Consider the following 20,259-nt stretch of genomic DNA (forward strand, 5'->3'; position numbering starts at 1 on the left):
GGAGACAAACCATAAGTGACTTTTAATCTCACAAAACAAACTGAGGGTTGATGGGGGGAAGGGGGTTGGTAGGGGGGTGGGGTTATGGACATTGGGGAGGGTATGTGCTATGGTGAGTGCTGTGAAGTGTGTAAACCTGGCGATTCACAGACCTGTACCCCTGGGCATAAAAATATATTATAAGTTCATAAAAAATAAAATTAAAAAAAAAGTGAATCCTAACATAAAGTATAGATTTGGGGTGATTATGATCTGTCAATGTAGGTTCATCCTTGGTTAAAAAATGTGAGTGATGTTGATCATGGGGGAGGCTGTGAATGTGTGGGGGCAGGGAATACATGAGAAATCTCTGTACCTTCCTCTCAATTTCGTTGTAAACCTAAAACTTCCCTTAAGAAAATCTTAAAAAAGATAAACCCGAACCTATCAAAAACAAAAAAAAAACCCAACCATTATTAATTGAGAACATTGTCAAGTTATTAAGTTCGATCATTTTTATTTGCTTGTTCAGTGGGAAACAGATGAATTTTTAATAGCAAGTCTACCCGGAATGGTACATCACCCATAGTCCACGTATCTATGCAACTGTCCAGAGTGGATGGACATTATTACCGTGCTATTAACAAATGCAACAATTAACACTTACTATTGTAACATGACTTTATCAGGCCTTTATAGCAACTTGTTTGCCTACAGAAAAACCTGACTTTTATAGAATCCTCTACCTCAAACATTTCTGGGGAGCCCTCAGGATACCTACAGGAGTCTGTGAATCAATCGTGTGTGCCGCAGCTGCTACTCAGAGAGGTATACAGTGTAGGGATTCGTCACGATAGAGTATTTTTATTGCTTTTTTCTTTTCTAAAATCTGTATATGTTCATGGCAGTTCGATGCACATATGAACATCTTCAGTTGTTCTGGTGTGGGGTAGGAGGCGACTGAAAGACAGGAATACTTTAAGAAAGTAATCTCATGAATTATTCACTATGTAAAAGAAGGAAATAAAATTTTGATAGTGTGTGGCCACCACCACTGATCATTTTCAAATAAAGCAACACCATTTAGCTCTGGATAAATTTTGAGCTCCTAATAACATAGTTCAGGATCTGGATGGATTTGCTCAGTATGAGGAGCATATTTTGGAAGGGGGCTTATTTTTTTAAGGCCACAATACTATGGAAATAAATACCATGTTCTCATTAAAGGGATGGAAAGAATGAGATTAAATCATTACTAACTAAACTGACAGATTCCTGATGGATAATTTCCTTTTCACTCATGCACAACATTTGAAATGGGAAAACCAAGGTACTTTAAGATGCCATTATTTATTTTGTTTTAGTTGGCAAATAATTCCCAAGACAGTGCTGTCCCAAAGAGCCTTTGCAATTACTGAAGAGTCCGTAAAATAATTCTTATGTTCCTCAATTCCAAAGAACCACATAACTGCAATGTTAATAGAAACTCCAGAAAAGAGAGTCAAGGTTCATCCAAGGATAATTATCTTACTCTACACTGGAATAAATATGTATGGAAATAGTAGGTACAAATTCAATGCACTGGGCAGTAAAGTCAAAATAGGAATGCTGAAAATATGTTTTGAACGCTGAAAAATAATTTGTACTCTAAGTCTGACCATTTGCCAGAGAGAATCAAAGTTGAGAAATTTCTGTTAAAAACATGACTCAGAGGAAAAATTGCAGAGGCTGGTAATGAAGGAAATGATCTGATACCATCCCCAATTGGTTATTCCTAAGATCACATGATCTGGGCATCTTTAAAAGGAAGTTATTTGGATTCAAGAAGGTCATAGCACCTTCCTGAGAGCTACAGCTTTTTTCCTCATCTTGAAGATAATCCTAGAAAGTTCATAAAATGTGTGATGCCTTTGTGGGTACCTGGAAACTTACCTCCAGTGAAAACTTTGATGATTACATGAAAGAAGTGGGTAAGAAACTCTGTTGTGGGGTGACTGGATTTATACCTTTTTCTCTGGGGGAAGAAGGTTTATGGCTGCTTTTCATTCTGGAAGTATTAGCCAGATAGGAAATGCTGCTTTCTATACAGAGGCTATAAAAATAGCAAGTGAGAATCATTTGTCTGGAGAAACTTTCGAGACCAAAGTCACAACTGATGCTTTCCTATAGGTGAGCCAATATGAAAAAGGGTCTGACTAGAATTTTTATGGTCCACAGAAATGATAAGATTTTATTTCACTGCTAAACTGGGGTACCTTTGTTTTACTTGGCTCTTTGCCTGTTGCTCATTCTCTCTTGCATATAAAATAAATAAGACTATATTTATTTCCTAGGAGTCAGTAATTTCTATTTGAAGCTGAAAGCACTGTATTTCTTTTTTTTTTTTTAAGATTTTTATTTATTTATTTGACAGAGATCACAAGTAGTCAGAGAGGCAGAGAGAGAGGAAGGAAAGGAGGCTCCCTGCTGAGCAGAGAGCCCCATGTGGGGCTCAATCCCAGGACCCTGGGATCATGACCTGAGCTGAAGGCAGAGGCTTTAACCCACTGAGCCACCCAGGCGCCCTGTATTTCTCTTTTTAATGTAATTTTAGAGTAAACATCTATTGATTATTTTATTTTCTCAACTGTCAATCTGTTAAAATGTATGGTTGTTTTATCGGAGCAAAAATCTCAATTTCAGGAAATATGTCACTTTAAGGGGTTAAATATTTCTTTTGACTAGGAATTACATGGGATGCCATAGGATTATCAAGTCAAAAGGACAATGTTCTATCCATAACATAATTCCTACTTGATAATGGAAGCTTTCGGGCTTCTAGATTCTGCTAGTATTGCCATTGTGTTGTGTGAACATTCTGTGGATAATCACTGTGGTGAAGCAAGGGGGTGAGGACTGGTTTTCACTGAGACAGCTTCTACCTTGGAAACCCCTCTTCCTCACACCTCTATGAATGATAGGGTGGTATCCAGGGGTAGCAATTTGGGGGGGGGTTGTTCTTACAGGGGTTAGGATTTAATCTGTCTTAAGACTTCACCTTTCCCTAAATCACATAGTATATATTTTTTCCCTCTTCTGTAAGTACTGCTATTTTCCTTGTTTATAGACAGGAGGGCATTTAGGGACTTCAGCATAAGTGAGATCTAACTTTTTAGACTATCGACTAGTCATGATTCAATAAAATAATACATATGTGCTGATACAGAAATGTCAGGATTTGAGACTATTTTGCTCTTGATTCTTAGGAACATTTTACACTTTTAACATGTATCTTTAAATTCTTATGCCACTATGTTTTAAATTATAAAGCACTGGTGATAATGAAAGACATTAAGATAGCTGCTGGAATTAGTTGTTCTGACTGATGATCAGGAAGCAGGTATTAGTTTTGCCAGTCAGAGAAGGACTGTGGAGAATGTAATTTTTCCCAAGGTCAGCCAGTCTGGAATTATACTTGATGTTGCATCTATTCATTATATTGACTCACTCCATGTATGTGAAGTTATATTTTGTAACAGAGCCAAGATTTGATGAAGCGATGTATCTTTCCACCTGCAGCCATTTTCCAGACAGGGAGCTAAAAAAGAGCCTCAGCATGACTTGCTTGTACAGTATGTCTCTCCCTCGTACCCCCTATATCTAACCTTTGGTACAGATAAGTAGACTTTAATAAAATAAGTAGCTGAGGCTTATATACTTATATACATGTGTTAAAAAATTCAACACATCCACAACTGTCACAAATTCTGTATAATACACACAGTGACAGCGAGTTCGCACTGTCTACATTAAGTTGTAAATTGTTCATCCTTTCCGGTACTTACATCCCCAAAATTTCCTTTTTTAAAAGAGGGGTTTGCAGCTGAGGTGACTGAGAACCAAAGTATTGAATTTGAAACTTACTAAAATAGTGATTCTTTAAAATTGTGCCTTTTGGTGAAATTAATCAAAATCTTCATTTTGTAGTGATTTGGAAAAGCCAGGAAAATAGGACTTGGCAAAACATGCCATGAAGTGTGACTTTTGTATACCCAGATTATTTTTTTAAATGGAGTAACTCTATATTCATTTTCAAAATCCTACTGAGAATTCTGTCTTTGACTATGGATTTTTGTTTTCTAAAAAGGAAAGGTCGAGGTGATCCAAGTGTTTCATGAGTTGAGTAAAATGATAGTTGCTGCCCTAATGATTGAGATGGCCAGTTGGTTTAAGATATATATATATATATATGTATGTATGTGTGTGTGTGTATGTATATGTATATGTGTGTGTGTGTGTGTGTGTGTGTGTATATATATATATATATTCCAGAAGACTTATATTCCAGAAGTCTTAATCTTTTTCAAGATTAATGATGTGTCTTCTATGGAGTTGTATCTGAAACCCAGAAGAAGAAATTTAGATAGACCTACACTTAATCATGCCATGGGTTTCTTTTAATATTAGCCTGCCTTACTTACTTGGAGCTGTTATTTTATGAGGCTTTTTACGAAACTCACTGGCGTCTTTTTTCCTTTTATGCACACACACCCACCTATACACACTAACCCACCTACACACACACACAAACACACACACAAACTGCAGCTCTGACTTCATTAAACATGTGGAGGAAAATTGTGAACTTGACATTTTGTTTTTTCTTTTTCCAACTGTAGGCGTGGGCTTTGCCACTAGAAAAGTGGCTGGCATGGCCAAACCCAACATGATCATCAGTGTGAATGGGGATGTGATCACCATTAAATCAGAAAGCACCTTTAAAAACACTGAGATTTCCTTCAAACTGGGCCAGGAATTTGAGGAAGTTACTGCAGATGACAGAAAAGTCAAGGTGAGGAAGAAGGAACTGGAGCAGAATAAAAACATGGTTTCTAGAAGACTGCTGCCCATAAGAAGCCATTTTGTATAAAAGGAGGGGAAACTATACTATCACAGGTCAAAGATCCCTGACTTCCTAGATTTAAACCATGTTGACTTTGATATTTAGTTGGTGAATCTTCTCCTTCCTAAAAGTTGTCTTTATTCTTTTATAAAAGTGATTAATACAATTTGTCATGCAATATATAGATTTGAAGTGAATTAAAATAACAACATTAGAGAATGTTTATGAAAGAGTGGAAGCAAAAACAGAAAAACTACCTATAAGATTATCATCTCAACATAAATTTATTATCTATATTTTATAGTATTATTTCAAGTATGTGTTTCTGTATAATATTCTGATCAAAATGTATTCTTTGTATGCTATTGTTTTTGACGCTCATTTTTTTTTGTTTTAGTATATCCTTACAATTTAGAATGACTAATGACCTCAAAATATTCCTTCATTCAAAGGTGATGTATTTTTTATTTTGTTTTCCTCTACCACGTATCAGTGGTAATCATTCTTTATTGTGTTCACAGAGCATTATAACCTTAGATGGAGGTGTCCTGGTACAGGTGCAGAAGTGGGATGGGAAATCAACCACCATAAAAAGAAAACGAGTGGACGATAAACTGGTGGTGGTGAGTTTCTTCTAGTTGCTTAATTCTAGACTCTACTGCTAGGTCACCTTATAATCACTATTCTACCTAAAGAAACAGACAGTCATGCCTGCTTACACAGAACAAAAAAGATGATTCCATTGGGATTATGGTTTCACTCTGGCAATTGCCCTTCATGTTTTTATGTTCAGTCAAGGTGTGCTGTCCCCCAAGAAGCATTCTGTTACTGCTCTCAGCACACACCTTATGGAATGATGCATTTCTGGTTATATTTCTCACTCACCTTATACATTATAAAGCTCCTTGTGTTTTCTCAGGTCTTTATATCTCCCTAACTTACTATAATATCAAGTATATATAGGATACCAGAATGAATATTTTCAAATAAACACTTTCCTTCCCAATATTAAAGGAGACAATAAATAACCCATGATTTAGTCCTGTGTTTGACCAAGAAATTTTTTTGTGTGTCTAGGAATGTGTCATGAAAGGTGTTACTTCTACCAGAATTTATGAGAGAGCATAATTCAAGGAACATCGAGCTGAAGTTTGCATTGAACTTCCATTGGATATATTGTCCAAACATATATTGTTATTTTCTACTAATTAGCAAGCAACTAATTTACCCCAAACTGATTTTATTCAATGTGGATGTGTTCGTTAAATAAAACTTTTTAGATTTAGAAGGCAATGTAATGATTTATTGTGCTGGATCATTTCTTACTCATAATCCAATGAAGGAAATAGAAATCTGTGTTTTTGTTTTATTTCTCATGGAAGTCATATGATTTTTCATGGTAATCCAAGGCAAAAAATAAATATTCATGAATTTTCCACTGTCTTAGGTAAGAGATGATAAATTTGTCATTACTGAATATGCAGTCCTCCCGAAGCATGTTTACAGTCAAGTAACTATCTCTCACAGACCTAAGGTAGTTTTAAATGTAGTGGAGTGGCCCGCAGCCAGCTGGGCCGAATCCTGCCATTTCACACCTCCCTGTCCTGGAGCACTGAGAAAAGGAGCAGCAATACATTGTTGCAGAACCATAAATTTTAGTCTGAAAAATTATTGGTAAACCAAGCTATCACTGGAATCTCTCAAAAATTAAGTGCAAATAATCCCATAATGTTCTTTCCAGAAAAGAACAGCTTTTAATGAGTAATGATGAAAATGTTCTTTATAGTGGTTTCCAAAATTTTTATTTCTACTAGGGAACTTTTTTATTAAGGAAAATATTGAGTATGTTCCAGAACTTTTTATTCAAATAAAATCTCCATGGAATCCCAAATTAAAAAAAAAAAAAAAACTGACAAAAATGATAAGCAGGCTTCCCAAATGGAGGAGTGTGTGTGTGTGTGTGTGTGTGTGTGTGTGTGTGTGTTAGAGAAAGAGGATTCCTCTGCCTTTTGTGGAAACTCTGAAGCTACTCTAGAAATTACTGGAGTTCCACACACATAGATTAAAATTTCTAAACTATATACTTGTATTTTATAGTTAGCCGAAGTCTGTTAGTGTGCTGCAATTGCTATAATTCTGCTTGTTATGCTTCCTTTAAAAATAAGTCCACTATTTTCTGAATAGTTATTTTATGCACAACACCAATATATGAAAAGGTCAGAAGAGATGAAATAAGATCCTATTCATAAGAATTTACCTTCTTTGCAAAAACAGAGAGTCATACTTTCACTTTGGGCTAGCTGGAAGACTGAAGAACTCCGAAAGAGAAGACTTTTAGGGACTGATTAGGACAATTCTTAATGAACCAATACTTATTAAGCACTTACTTCCATCCCAGGCACTTTGCATGCTTTACTTCATTTATCATCAAAATAATCCTAATAAGGAGATTTTAGTATTCCTGTTCAGAGATGAGGAAACGGAGGTTTAGAGTTTAAGTGTATAAAGCTAAATAAGGAATAGACATAAAATCTGAAATTCAAGAAAGCAACAGTGGCTGGGATATACATTTAGGAGTCATCAGTATCCCAGTGGTAATTTAATTCATAAATGGTGATAAGATTATCCAAGGATAAGGGAGACTTAGAAAAAAGAAAGACTTGAAGGCGACCAAGTGGATGTCCCAGCCACCTCAACCCAACATGTTCTACACTAACTTGTTATTGCTGCCACCTTCCACCCACTCCCTCAAAGTTGTTCAGCATCCTATTTTCCAAAGCTCAGTGAATGTCAGGATGTTTTGCCTAATTGCTCATTCCATAAATCTTAAAATCATCATTGACTATGTCTTCTTCTTCACTCTACAGCATCTACTTTATTTTTAAAAAATCATCTATTAAAATTTCTTTAATGTTTGCTTTTCTCATTCCCATTGCCAATACCATCAAACATTTTTTTAAGTTACTTTAGGGCTCTCCTAATAAATCTCCCCCTTTTACTCTCCATTCTCTCTTCTCTTTTCCAAGCCCTGTAGACTTCATAAATGATAGTTACACAATAAAAATTTGACCTGGACGTACACTGATGAAAACCTTTAAGTAACACCCATTGTAGCCAGAGAAGGTCCAATCTCCACACATGGCATTCATATTTGTCTTATGCTTGCCTTTTCTCATCTCTCTGGTTTTATCATTGCTCCTGTCTTTATACTTCTTGCTTCAATCATACCAAGCAATTTTCTTTCTTTTCTTTTCTTTCTTTCTTTTTTTTTTTTTTTTTGCCTCTAGTTGCATGTGTGTTCTACTTCTTTCTGTCTAGAATTCTCCCTTCCCTCATCCTGAAACTTCTTCATCCCTTAATGCTTCCTTCACAAAGTTGCATTTGGTGCCACTTCTAATTATGTGTATTTGTGGATCTAGTTATTTTTGAAAATTTCCTCTTCAAGTTTAATTCTTATTTTTCAGATGGTATGGAAGCATAGAGTAAGAAGATCCAGTCCAATGTAAATTTGCTAGATAAGTTGATTTCTTCCTTCTATATTTTCATAAAACTAAGGCCATAGACACAATAGAAAACCTTGAGTATCAGTTCTCAAATTTATCCTGCCTGGGACTTCTTTGAAGCTCAAAGAATTTTCCATTGTCTGACATTATATATATATATATATACACACACACACACATACGTATATATATACACACACACACATATATATATATATATATATACATACACACACACACACACACATATATATATATATATATATAAACATAGAGATAATTCTACACTTAAAGGAAGAGAGATAGGATCAAGAGGATACTTCTCAGAAAAACAGATGTGTGGATATAGAGTCAATCTATATCTTGAAGTGGATATGAAAGGTTCAAAAGCTATTCACTTAGTCTTTGGAAACCGTGAGACTCAGACAACACGATAGGCCAGCATATCCTTTCTTTTCTCCAATTCCCACCACGACCATCATTAAACTAAAATTTCTGACTTAGAAATACTTCTTCCAAAGCCCAAAGCATTACGGACTTAAATTTTTCTTTGAAAATTATGCCTCAGTTTTGAACAGGTGACCTAGCCTGCTTAGAATAGTGATTTTCACCCAAGGTATTACTGTGACTTGAACCGTTGTGTGGTAGGTCAAAATAAGTTACCACCCATAATAAGTAAAAAAATTTATGAATTATTTTACTTTTAAAAAATAAAATAAATAAAAATAAAAAAATAAAAAATAAAAAAATATAAATAAAAAATAAAAATTATTTTACTTTTAAAAATAAATTACTTACTTAAATTCAGCATTAACTTGTAAAGTATTATTTTTTTTTTCCTCAAACTGTTCTATTTGCTTTCTTGAATGGGAGAGAAAGAGGTTATCACTTGTACATGAAAATTACTCAAGAGCACTTGTGAAAGTTATTTCTCAGGTGCATTGCTGATGAAGGGAAAAATAGATTGTGAAGTCTTGAGTTGGAACGCGCAAACCTACAAGATGGCTGTCAGGTAGTGGGGTTGTTTTGTTTTGTTTTGTTTTGTTTTTTAAATCTTTGGGGTCTTGTTCTTAAGCAATGTATTTATTAGCACTCCTAGCCAGACTGTATGGGTACAGGAAATGGCTGGTGAAGGAGTGAGGCACAGCACTTGGATAGCTTGTTAATGACCATCTCTCTAGTTAGTGAGATGTTGAATAAGAAACTTGAAAAACAAGAAAAAAATGATCCCAAAGCTAGCAGGAGGAGGTAATAAAGATCAGAGCAAATGAATGAAATAGGAAATAGAAAAACAAGAGAGGAAAATAAACCAAACCAAAATCTGGTTTTTCAAAAGAGCAACAAAATTTAGCTAGCTGGACTAAGAAAAAAAAGACAGAAGACTCAAATTACTAAAATCAAAATGAAACTAGAGACATTACTACTGATTCTACAGAAATAGAAAAGATTAGAGAACACTACTGTATACCAACAAATTGGATAACCTAGATGAAATGAACAAATTCCTGGAAATACAAAACCTACTAAGACTAGTCCATGAAGAAATAGGAAATCTGAATAGACCTGTAACTAATAAAGGGACTGAGTCTGTAACAAAATATCTGATAAAGAAAAGTGCTGGGGGCGCCTGGATGGCCCAGTGGGTTAAAGCCTCTGCCTTCGGCTTGGGTCATGATCCCAGAATCCTGGGATCGAGCCCCGCATCAGGCTCTCTGCTTGGCAGGGAGCCTGCTTCCTCCTCTATCTCTGCCTGCTTCTCTGCCTACTTGTGATCTCTGTCTGTCAAATAAATAAATAAAATCTTAAAAAAAAAAAAAAAAAGTCCTGGAGGCTAATTGTTCACCTGGTGAACTCTGCCAAATTAAAGAAGAACTAATGCCAATCCTTCTCAAACTCTTCAAAACAAACAGACAAAACAACAACAACAACAACAAAAACAAAAGCAAAAACCTGAAGACAAAGGAAGACTCTCTAATTCATTTTGTAAAACCATGTTACCCAGATACCAAATTCAGACCAAGATATTTGAAAAAAATTAGAGAGCAATATCCCACGTAAATTTTGAGGCAAAAATACTTAACAAAATTCTAGCAAACAGAATTCAGCAGCATATTAAAGGGATTATACACCATGACTAATTGGAATTTATTCTGGGAATGCAAGCATAGTTCAACATACAGCAGTCAATGTAATATACTGCATTATCACAGGAAGGGGGAAGAACTCTATGATCACCTCAAGTGATTCCGGGAAGGCATTTGACAAAATTCAGTACTCTTCCATGTAAAAACATTCAATGGACTAGGAATAGTAGGATACTATCTTAACATAACAAAAATCAAGTATGAAAACTCCTCATTGAATATTAAACTCAATAGTGAAAACTAAAAGCTCTTCCTCTATAACCAGGAATGAGACAGAGGTGTCAGCTTCTTCTATTTCTATTTACTATGTTACTGGAAGTACTAGTCAGAGTAATTAGGCAAAAAAAAAAAAAAAAAAAAAAAAAAAGATATTCAAGCTGAAAAAGAAGAAGTAAAATTATTTCTGTTCCCAGATGGTATGATCTTACATGAAGAAAACCCTAGCGATTCCACCCACCTGAAAAAACCTATTAGAATAAATGAATTCGGCGAAGCAGTAGGATACAACATCACACACAAAAAATGGTGTGTCCCTATGCACTAATGATGAACAACCTGAGAAGTAAATTAAGAAAACATCTCCATTAAAATAGCAGCAAAAGAATAAAATATGTAAGGATTAACTTAATTAAGGGAATTAACTTTTGGTAAACATTCCTACAATAAAAACTACAAAACATTTCTAAAAGAAATCTTTAAAAGACATAAATAAATGGAAGGATATCCCATGTTCATAGATTGGAAGACTTAATATTGTTAAGATGTTAGTATTACCCAGAGCTATCCACAGATTTAATGGAATCCCTATCAAAATCCCAATGACATTTTTTTTTGCAGAAATAGAAAACCCATTCTAAAATTCATATGGAATCTAGAGACCACAAGGAGCCAAATCCTGAAGAAGAAGAAGAACAAAGCTGGTTTACTCACACTTCCTGATTTCAAAACTTGCTACAAACCTACTATAATCAAAACAGTGTAGTACTGGTATAACAATAGACATATAGACTAATGGAATAAATAGAAAGTTCAGAAATAGACCCTCACATACACTGTCAGATAATTTTCAGTGAATGTACCCATCAAAGGGTAAAGGATGGTATTCAACAGAGGGTGCTGGAAAAGATATCACATGCAAAAGAATGAAGTTGGACCCTTACTTAACACCTTATGCAAAAATGAACTTAAATGGTCCATGACCTAAATATGAGACCTTAAACTATAAAATTCTTAGAAGAAAACAGGGTAAAACTTCATGACACTGCATTTGGCAATGATTTCTTGAACATGAAACCAATGGCACAGACAACAAAAGAAAAAATAGACAAATCTGACTTCATGAAAATTAAAAGTCTGTGTTTATCTATTGTGTTGATACATACTATTAACAGAGTAAAAACTTAACTCACAGACTGGGAGAAAATATTTACAAATCATATGTCTGATAAGGAATTAATATATAGAATATAGTGAGAGCTCCTAAAACTCAATAACAAATAAAACAAGCAACTTGATTCAAAAATGGGCAAAGGATTTGAAAAGACATTTTTCCAAAGAAGATATACAAATGTCCAATAAGTACATGAAAAGATGTTCAACACCACCAATCAGTAGTGTTTATGCAAATCAAAATTACATTGAGATATCATGTCACATCCATTAAGATGGCAACTATTAAAAAAAACAAACCAGGGACACCTGGGTGGCTCAGTTGGTTGGGCAGCCAAATCTTGGTCTCAGCTCAGGTCATGATCTTGGGGTCCTGGGATCAAGGCCTGCATTGAGCTCCTTGCTCAGTGTAGAGTATTTGGAATTCTCTCTTTCCTCCTCCTCCCTCTGCCCCTCCACCCACTCGCTCTCTCTAAAATAAATAAATAAATCTTAAAAACAAAACAACATGTTGGTGAAAATGTTGAGAGATTGGAATCCTTGTGCACCATTGATGGGAATGTAAAATGATATACCCACTATAGAAAACAGTATGGTTGTTCCTCAAAAAATTAAAAATGTAATTATGTGATCCAGCAATTCTGCAGGGCCTCAAAGAGCTATTTGTGTACCTATATTCATAACAACATTATTTACAATAATTAAATGTAGAAGCAATTCAAGGTCCACTGACAGATGGATAAGCAAGACATGGTATTTACATACAATGGAATAATATTAAGAGTTAAAAAGGAAGAAAATTCTGACACATGGTACAACATGAATGAAACTTAGGGAATTTATGCTGAGTGAAATATGCCAATCACACAAAAAAAAGTACTGTATCATTCGACTTATGTGAGGTACTTAGAGCAGCTAAAATTGTAGAGACAGAAAGTAGAATAATGGTTGCCAGGGGCTGGGAGAAGGGGACAATCAGGTTATTGTTTAGTAGGTACAGAGTTTCAGTTTTGCAAGAGGAAAAGAGTTCTGGAAACGATGGTGGTGATGGTTATACAACAATGTGAATAGTATTTAATGCCACTTGAACTACACATTTAAAAATGGTCCAGATGATTTCATGTTACATGTATTTTATAACAAAAAATAAATCTAGTGTGGCACCGGCTAAAACAGTATCTGTACAGCAATAAGTTACCAGACATACTTCTGAATATTGCTGTAGCTGCCAGTATATTTTTACTTTTTACCACTACTCCTCACCAGGGAAGAATGTGGCATCTCAAAATTAAGCCTTATCAAAAATGACTTAATATTTTAAAATGTCACAAGAAAAGAGTTAATATAGAAGGTGAGGTGTTGGAGAAACATATAAAAATGAGATAATGGAGAAAGAAGCATTGTAACTGTCATGAAAACAAGATGTGTGACTGTTCTATAACAAATTACTGTATTCCAGTTCCTTTGCTAGGATTAGCAATTAAGAACATTCTCAAACGAAAAACTGTTATTTGAGGAAATGGTGTTTTTTCATTTTGTTCTGTTTTGTTTTGTTTTAATAATCAAAGAAAAAGGCCAAAGGCTAGTGGTAACAATGGCAGACCTAGCAGAACACTTTATTAGTCGAGAAGGGAGACTTGTATGGTAACAATGAGACACGGAGCAAAGACAAAGGGAGTCTGAGAATCCCTCCACCATCTGATGACTGTAATGAAAGACCTATCATATGAGCAAGTTGGGAGAGAACAGTGTATTACAAGCTTGCCTATAGTCACTGTCAGAGAGATTAAGATCAGTAATGAGGGGAACTGTCAATTAAAATGAAATAAAACTGCTTATTCATTTTGTTACTCATTCGTAAAACATTCATTGACCACCTATAATATACCAGGCACTGTCTTAGGGATCTGGAGGTGAGCAGGAAATGTTTTCTTTGTTTAATGCACTTGTAAAATAATTCAGAAGACAGCTGAAAGATTACTAGTTGCAATACTATGAGAAATGTTCCCTAATACACTTCTGTTGGAGTATAATTGTATTACATACTAGGGATAGATTAGCTCTAAGCCAGTTTCCCAGAGAAGGAAATGTTTGAGTCGAACCTGGAAATGTGGGCGTTGCTGTGTATGAGGCCAATATCATATGATACATGTATTTGGTTGTTTTGAGAGTCCACATCGATCATGTAGGCAAAGCTATTTACTTAGGTGTATCAATTACAAAGGCCTAAGCTGCAAGCAACAAAAACTCAGACATACGTTGTCTAATAATAATGAAATTTATTAATCCATATATTCAAAATTCCAGAAATAAAATGGTCTTAGTTCCTCCCCACTTTCCACTCTGCCATCCTCAGTTTTGGTCTCATCTTTGAATTGGTTAACACAGTGGATGGAGCAGTTTTACATATCATACAAAAAAGCAAAATGTGCAGAGGAAAAGAGAAAGCGTCCCTCTGGCTCTTTCTTTTAGGGGCAAGGGACTTTTATGGAGGCCAGAAGTTTTACTTTCCCTTTTGTCTCATGGGACAACTGCATTCTGGACCACAGGGTTGATTTCTGAATCAATCAATGGAAAGGAAAGTGGAACAAGGATGATTACACTAATGTCACCTTAGCCCACTGACAGACGTATATAGCCATCATGGCTTGCTATCTTTCAAGCAGACTATGTAAATACACATCTAGAACCAGGAAAGCAAGATCTGATCATTTGTTCTTTATTTGAACATCACCTCTGAGTATGTTTTCAACTGTTAAGGTACTTACTTTGGGGAGAGGTCTCAGTTTCCTGAAACTGATTCTGGGGTTTTCGTTTCCTCTGTTCTGCCCAACCCCCCCCCCCCAACACACACACACATAGTACATCTATAAAGATACAGCATTGTAAATTTCGTCTCTATGTGTTTTCATCAAAAGAAATTCTTTATCCCACTTAAGTTATAACACTGTGGTGCCAAAATGTCAACCTTTTTTAAAGTTTGTTTTTTCCGTAAACAGATGATTTAAGTAAGTATTTCTCAGAATTGAAAAAATATTTGACCCAGGCAGAATATCGTATGAATATTCTTTTTCTGGTGCCTAATTTTCCAGCCTTCTTCAAAACAACTGGAATTCAAAGCTGAGCTATAAATCTTGAGCACAACTGGAATTCAAAGCTGAGCTATAAATCTCGAGCCTCTGAATCTGATCCTTTTCAGTAAAGGCAAAATTGCAAAGCCCATATTATATGCATTACAGAAGATGATTTCAGAAGTCACTGTAGAGAGATTTAAATTTTACTGCCTTTGCCTTTTTAGAATGCAGATATCAAGATGCCCTTTTTCTCTCTAAAACTTCCCCTCACAATTTCAAGTGATACCTTTTTAAATTTTATTTTATTTATTTATTCGACAGAGATCACAAGTAGGCAGAGCAGCAGGCAGAGAGGGGGGCGGGGGAAGCAGGCTTTCTGCCAAACAGAGAGCCCAGTGAGGGGCCGATCCCAGGACCTGAGATCATGACCTGAGCGGAAGGCAGAGGCCCAACCCACTGAGCCACCCAGGCACCACGATATCTTTTTTTTTTTCCCCAAGGAGTATTTTAATAATCAAGATTACCTTGTGAGCCTAAAAGATGAATTTTCCAAGCATTAGCTCCTCATCCTTTTTAGGGCTTAAGTCACAAAACAGCAGCCAATGGTAATTGTTACTTTTCTTCCCAGTGGGCAATTACTGTTGATGAACAACAATGATAATATTAATAATACTCTATACCTCACTCCAAGCAACTGAAGACATTTCAGTTACATTAATATCAATTCATCAAGCCTGCAAGGAAGGGAGGGGAGGATAATATTTTAATGAAGAATGTACTCTGGAACCATGACTTGTCCAAACAAAAACCAGCTGAGGTGGACCAAGCAAGGATGTGCTTCTATTATCAGGTGGGAAAACAACCTTAGTCAGGAGTTTATTGGACATTTGTTGGGATATTCCTTCGGAGTTGACTCAGCATTTAAATTTCAAAGGGCTGATGTATTGAAAATTGTCTCCATTCCACAAATAATATTTATCAGGTGACTTGGGGGTATAAATCTCTTTCCTAGAAGCTATAATCATCGACTTAAATTCAACTTTACACGTTGATTTTCTGTTTCTCAATTTGGAGGTAAACAGAATGAGTCATGCTGGTACCTAGAATCTTTAGTCTTGCTGCTGCCCATTGGTCATTGCAGAAAAGTCACATGATGAAGAAGCCTTTTAAATAAAGGTACTGGCAGCCCTGCATTCCCTAAGTTCCTTTAGCTTTTGGTTGTGAGTGCCTCTGCTCAGCAAGCTTTCCATCATGATTGAGCCCTTCTTGGGAACGTGGAAGATGATCTCCAGTGAAAACTTTGAGGAATACATGAAACAATTGGGTAAGAAATACCATCACGAGATTTGGAAACTGACAATACATTTTGTGATGTGGTTAGGTTTGCATTTTACAATGAATTTTCCTACAATTCTCTCTTTTGTGATCTTAGGAAATAGTCATGTAAGATTAACAAGGTTTATGTGTCTGCTTTTGATTTTTTTGGTTACTAGCTATAACTGTCTCTTCGTAGAATACAACGTTCACAGAAACTTCCTTCTAGTCATTATCTGTATATTTAAGTCCATTTATCCTTTTTGAAAATACTTCTTCATCCTAGGCCCTCTCTACCTTCATCATTTCAACTAACAACATTTCCTAGCTTCAATTTACAGATAGTGGGGCTCCTGGGTGGCTCAGTGGGTTAAAGCCTCTGCCTTCAGCTCAGGTCATGATTCCAGGGTCCTGGGATCAAGCCCTGCATCGGGCTCGCTGCTCAGCAGGGAGCCTGCCTCCCCCTCTCTCTCTGCCTGCCTCTCTGCCTACCTGTGATCTCTGTCGAATAAATAAATTCTTTAAAAAAAAAAGACAAACTTACAGATACTAATAATATCTATAATTAAATTTATCATTTAAATTTGTTTCAAGGTTTGTTTTAAGTCATGACTTCAAAAGAACAATAGCAACAAATGAAATTTCTAGTTGGTTAATATTTAAAGCCTTCATATATAGGGGAGATATTTTTAAAATATTTTGAAGAATTTCAAATTTTTTATTGGAGAAATGGAACATTTTTGCTCATTGAATGTCTCACCATTGGCTATTTCTCAGAAGTATAAACCCTGTCACCCTTTAGCTCTACACTCAAGTTGAATAAACATCAATTACAATGGCTTAGGCCTATAACAACTAAACTGTTCTCACTAATGCTAGAAGAATGGTAATTATTTAATATTTGTTAAGTAATTTTTAATATTTAATTAAAAGAAGTCTCCTTTGCAATAATAAACTGTGTATAAAGCCAAGAATTTTTTTCTTTAAATTTGGCTGAAATGATCAATGCATAACAAGTCACTGTGTGCATAATGTAACATTTGTCCCTTTTTCATACTCAGTATTAACTTTCCCAGGGAGCTATAAGAAACATGTTTCCCTGTTTCTTCATGGATTCATAGACTCTCCTGTTTTGAGTCTAAATATGGGGCCATCTAAGAAACTTCGGGCTTATGGCAAGAGCTGTTTTGATTGGGAGCTGAGCTTAGGCAGAGACTAACAGCTGGAAGCCTACTGTGTGCCCTGGCCATGTTAGTCCTTCCACTTCATCTCCCAGCACACCTAGGAGGCAAGTACCACGGTCATTCACCTTCCACTACTGAGGAAACTGAAGGTTAGAGAAGGGAAATAACGCTTGAGCTCACAGGTGACAAAGCCCGCACAGGTAACAGTCCAGCTCTTCTCTCTTTTGTGACCTGCAGGTATCCCTGCTTCTTTGTAGTCAGGTGTGTCTTGTCAGTTCCACAATGTAAATGTAAAATCGCATTCGATATTGATACTGAGAGAGAGGACTCACCTCTTCCGCCTATCCATTACACAAATCAAGTTTGACAATGGGACATCCCCAGCCTGAACAACAGGGCCAGGCTCTAAGCCAAATTGTGCAGTTTGCCAGTTACCTCTTTACTTGGCCAGATCTGAATGTAATCCACAAATAAGAGAGGAGCTTGGACTTTATTACCTTTTTAAGGAATGTATTTATTTATTTATTTACTTATTTATTTATGAGAGAGCAGGGCAGGGCCTGAGAGAGAGGGAGAGAATCCCAAGCAGACACCCTGAGCAGGGACCCTGCTCAATCCTATGACCCCGAGGTCATGACCTGAGCTGACATCAGGAGTTGGACGCTTAACCGATGGAGCCACCCTGACACTCTGGAGCTTGGACTTTATAAGTCATTATCTTTTAGAGTAGTTTAGGTACTCCGAAAATTACATTTCTTATTTTGCTTTTATTTTTTTAAGTCGCTATGATTCTTAAGACTATTAGAAAACCTGCTGATTAACAGACACATCACCTAGAATAAGCCTCTCTCTGTCTCTAGAACACTGTGTACTCATCTCTAAAATGAGGATAATAACACTCTCTGCACTGTTGTTAGAACACCCCATGAGGTAAGGAATGAGGTCTGATCCCCTGAAAGGTACCAGACAGATACACATTTTAGATGAAGCACGAGTCTGGAAGATTTTAGGTGAGGCACAATAGCCTCAAAAAGTGAATTTAGCTTTTCAAAATGTCTGAATGGGCTTGTTTGGCTCAACCCCGCTATCACAGTGAGCACTGAAGAAATTACAATACATTACCTAAAACCTGAACGGCGGAAGAATATATTCTCTTCAAATTGCTTTCCAAAAGGGTTGTTAGCACTTCCTAAATGTCTTCTGAAGGCATGTTGCCTTACAGGGATGAGCACAGCAGCCCGGAACCTGGCGGGGTTAGCAAAGCCAAGAATTAGTATAAGTGCCAATGGGGATGAAGTGAACATCAAAACAGAAAGTTCCTTCAAGAACACTGAGATCTCCTTCAAACTGGGGGAAGAGTTTGATGAAACCACAGCAGACAACCGACAAGTAAAGGTGAGCACTAAGCCTTCCTGGTGTTCTACAGTCCAGGAAAAAAACAAAACAAAACAAAACAAAAAAAACCTAGAAGGTCATTGAGCATGGTTCATACATATCTAACTTGATTAATGACCAAGTCAGTTTGGGCTTGTTTTGTTAATTACTATTGAACAGCTCTAAAGCCAACCCCTTTGCAAATTATGCTGATGGTTAACAGGGCCAAAAACCTGGACATTTTTTTTTTTTTTTTTCTGATCTCTCTTTGTCACTGTATTAAAGAGTATAGAGAAGAGAACAATCATTCACACACAGTTTAAGTATTGTTTGTCTGGAAAAGAAGAGCATTAATTGAATAATATCTTGAGATATTCTCAAGTTTGATGATATTAAATTATGATAAGAACTGAGGGGGGAATTTGGGAGGAAAAGAATGTCAAAATAGAAACAAAAAATACACGTCTAGTCTCCAGTAGTTCAGAGTGTAGTGAATTGCTATCCCTAACTGATTCCTTTATGCATTTACAGAGCATCATAACATTAAACAATGGTGCAATGATTCATGTCCAAAAATGGCTTGGCAAAGAGACAACAATCAAAAGACAAATTATAGATGGAAAAATGGTAGTGGTGAGTTTTCAATAAATTGAATTTTTTAGAAACTCCTGTTTGACGCATGCCTTTCGAGTTCCTCAGTGGCTGTGTGTCCTGAATTGAGAGTCTGGGGAAGAAGGGGCAGAGCAAGTTGAAACTGTCATCCACCAACTGTAATAGATCCCTTTTTGCTTTTAGGAATATATCATGAATAAAACTGTCAGCACTCGAATTTATGAAAAGGTATGAAGGAAGTGTCTACATCAGTGGAAACTTGTTCACTAACAGGATGCTGGGACTTAAAGAAGATATGCCTCAGGGCCGGTGATTTAAAAATTGTCCAACATAAATTTGCTCAATAAAACCAACAAGTTAAGTGCAGTTTTGGAGCTCTGTGATGGTGAGGGTTGGGGACAAATGGATTAACTTGTGAAGTAAGAAGAAGCTACTTGCTCATGATGTGATGCTAAGCGCACCAAAGCCCCCCTAAGCCTCTGTCCACCTGACTTCCATAAGCCTTGAGTTCCCTTCAGTGGACCTACTCCATTTAGGTTAAGACTTTCTGTCAAAGAGCGCTCTGTGGAAATTCCTGGGACCTCACAGAGGGTCTGATACAATGGAGATACAATCACTGGAAACTACTTTGGTCTACACAGATGTTGAAAACTGACATTGCTGACTTTTGATTTTAGCAGAAGGTGGCTCTGTTTAAAGTTTTGAGATAGGTCCATCACAAACAGAGCCTGCACCTCATACACTGTGGTTGAATTATTACGGAAGAACATTTAAAACAATTATTGTCTTACTTATCGATAAGCC

At 36.2% G+C, this 20,259-nt stretch overlaps 1 protein-coding gene across 3 annotated transcripts; it reads left to right on the forward strand.

The window, feature by feature from the left end:
- Positions 1–1,778: 1,778 nt before the first annotated feature.
- On the forward strand, positions 1,779–19,779 carry LOC116874465 (fatty acid-binding protein, adipocyte). 3 transcript variants are annotated; one of them, XM_032869119.1, is made up of 4 exons: positions 1,779–1,949; positions 4,638–4,810; positions 19,375–19,476; positions 19,639–19,704. In XM_032869119.1, exons 1-4 carry the CDS (start codon positions 1,877–1,879, stop codon positions 19,687–19,689), a joined length of 399 nt encoding a protein of 132 aa, XP_032725010.1. In that variant the 5' UTR covers positions 1,779–1,876; the 3' UTR covers positions 19,690–19,704. The 3 variants fall into 3 exon arrangements, with proteins under 3 accessions (XP_032725010.1, XP_032725009.1, XP_032725011.1); XM_032869118.1 differs by lacking the exons at positions 19,375–19,476; positions 19,639–19,704 and adding exons at positions 5,383–5,484; positions 5,939–6,152 and having other exon boundaries at positions 1,780–1,949; XM_032869120.1 differs by lacking the exons at positions 1,779–1,949; positions 4,638–4,810 and adding exons at positions 16,083–16,295; positions 18,692–18,864 and having other exon boundaries at positions 19,639–19,779.
- The last annotated feature ends 480 nt before the right edge of the window (positions 19,780–20,259 follow it).

Source organism: Lontra canadensis, unplaced genomic scaffold (genome assembly GCF_010015895.1).
Source record: "Lontra canadensis isolate GAN:19392208 unplaced genomic scaffold, GSC_riverotter_1.0 scaffold37, whole genome shotgun sequence".
NCBI lineage: Eukaryota > Metazoa > Chordata > Mammalia > Carnivora > Mustelidae > Lontra > Lontra canadensis.

What these genes read in the sequence shown, in the direction of transcription:
- LOC116874465 (XM_032869119.1), top strand. Translation starts at nt 1,877, where the DNA reads ATGTGTGATGCCTTTGTGGGTACCTGGAAACTTACCTCCAGTGAAAAC. An exon ending in CAGATGACAGAAAAGTCAAG is followed by an intron (nt 4,811 to 19,374) that starts GTGAGGAAGAAG and finishes ATGCATTTACAG; the next exon opens with AGCATCATAACATTAAACAA. An exon ending in TAGATGGAAAAATGGTAGTG is followed by an intron (nt 19,477 to 19,638) that starts GTGAGTTTTCAA and finishes TTTTGCTTTTAG; the next exon opens with GAATATATCATGAATAAAAC.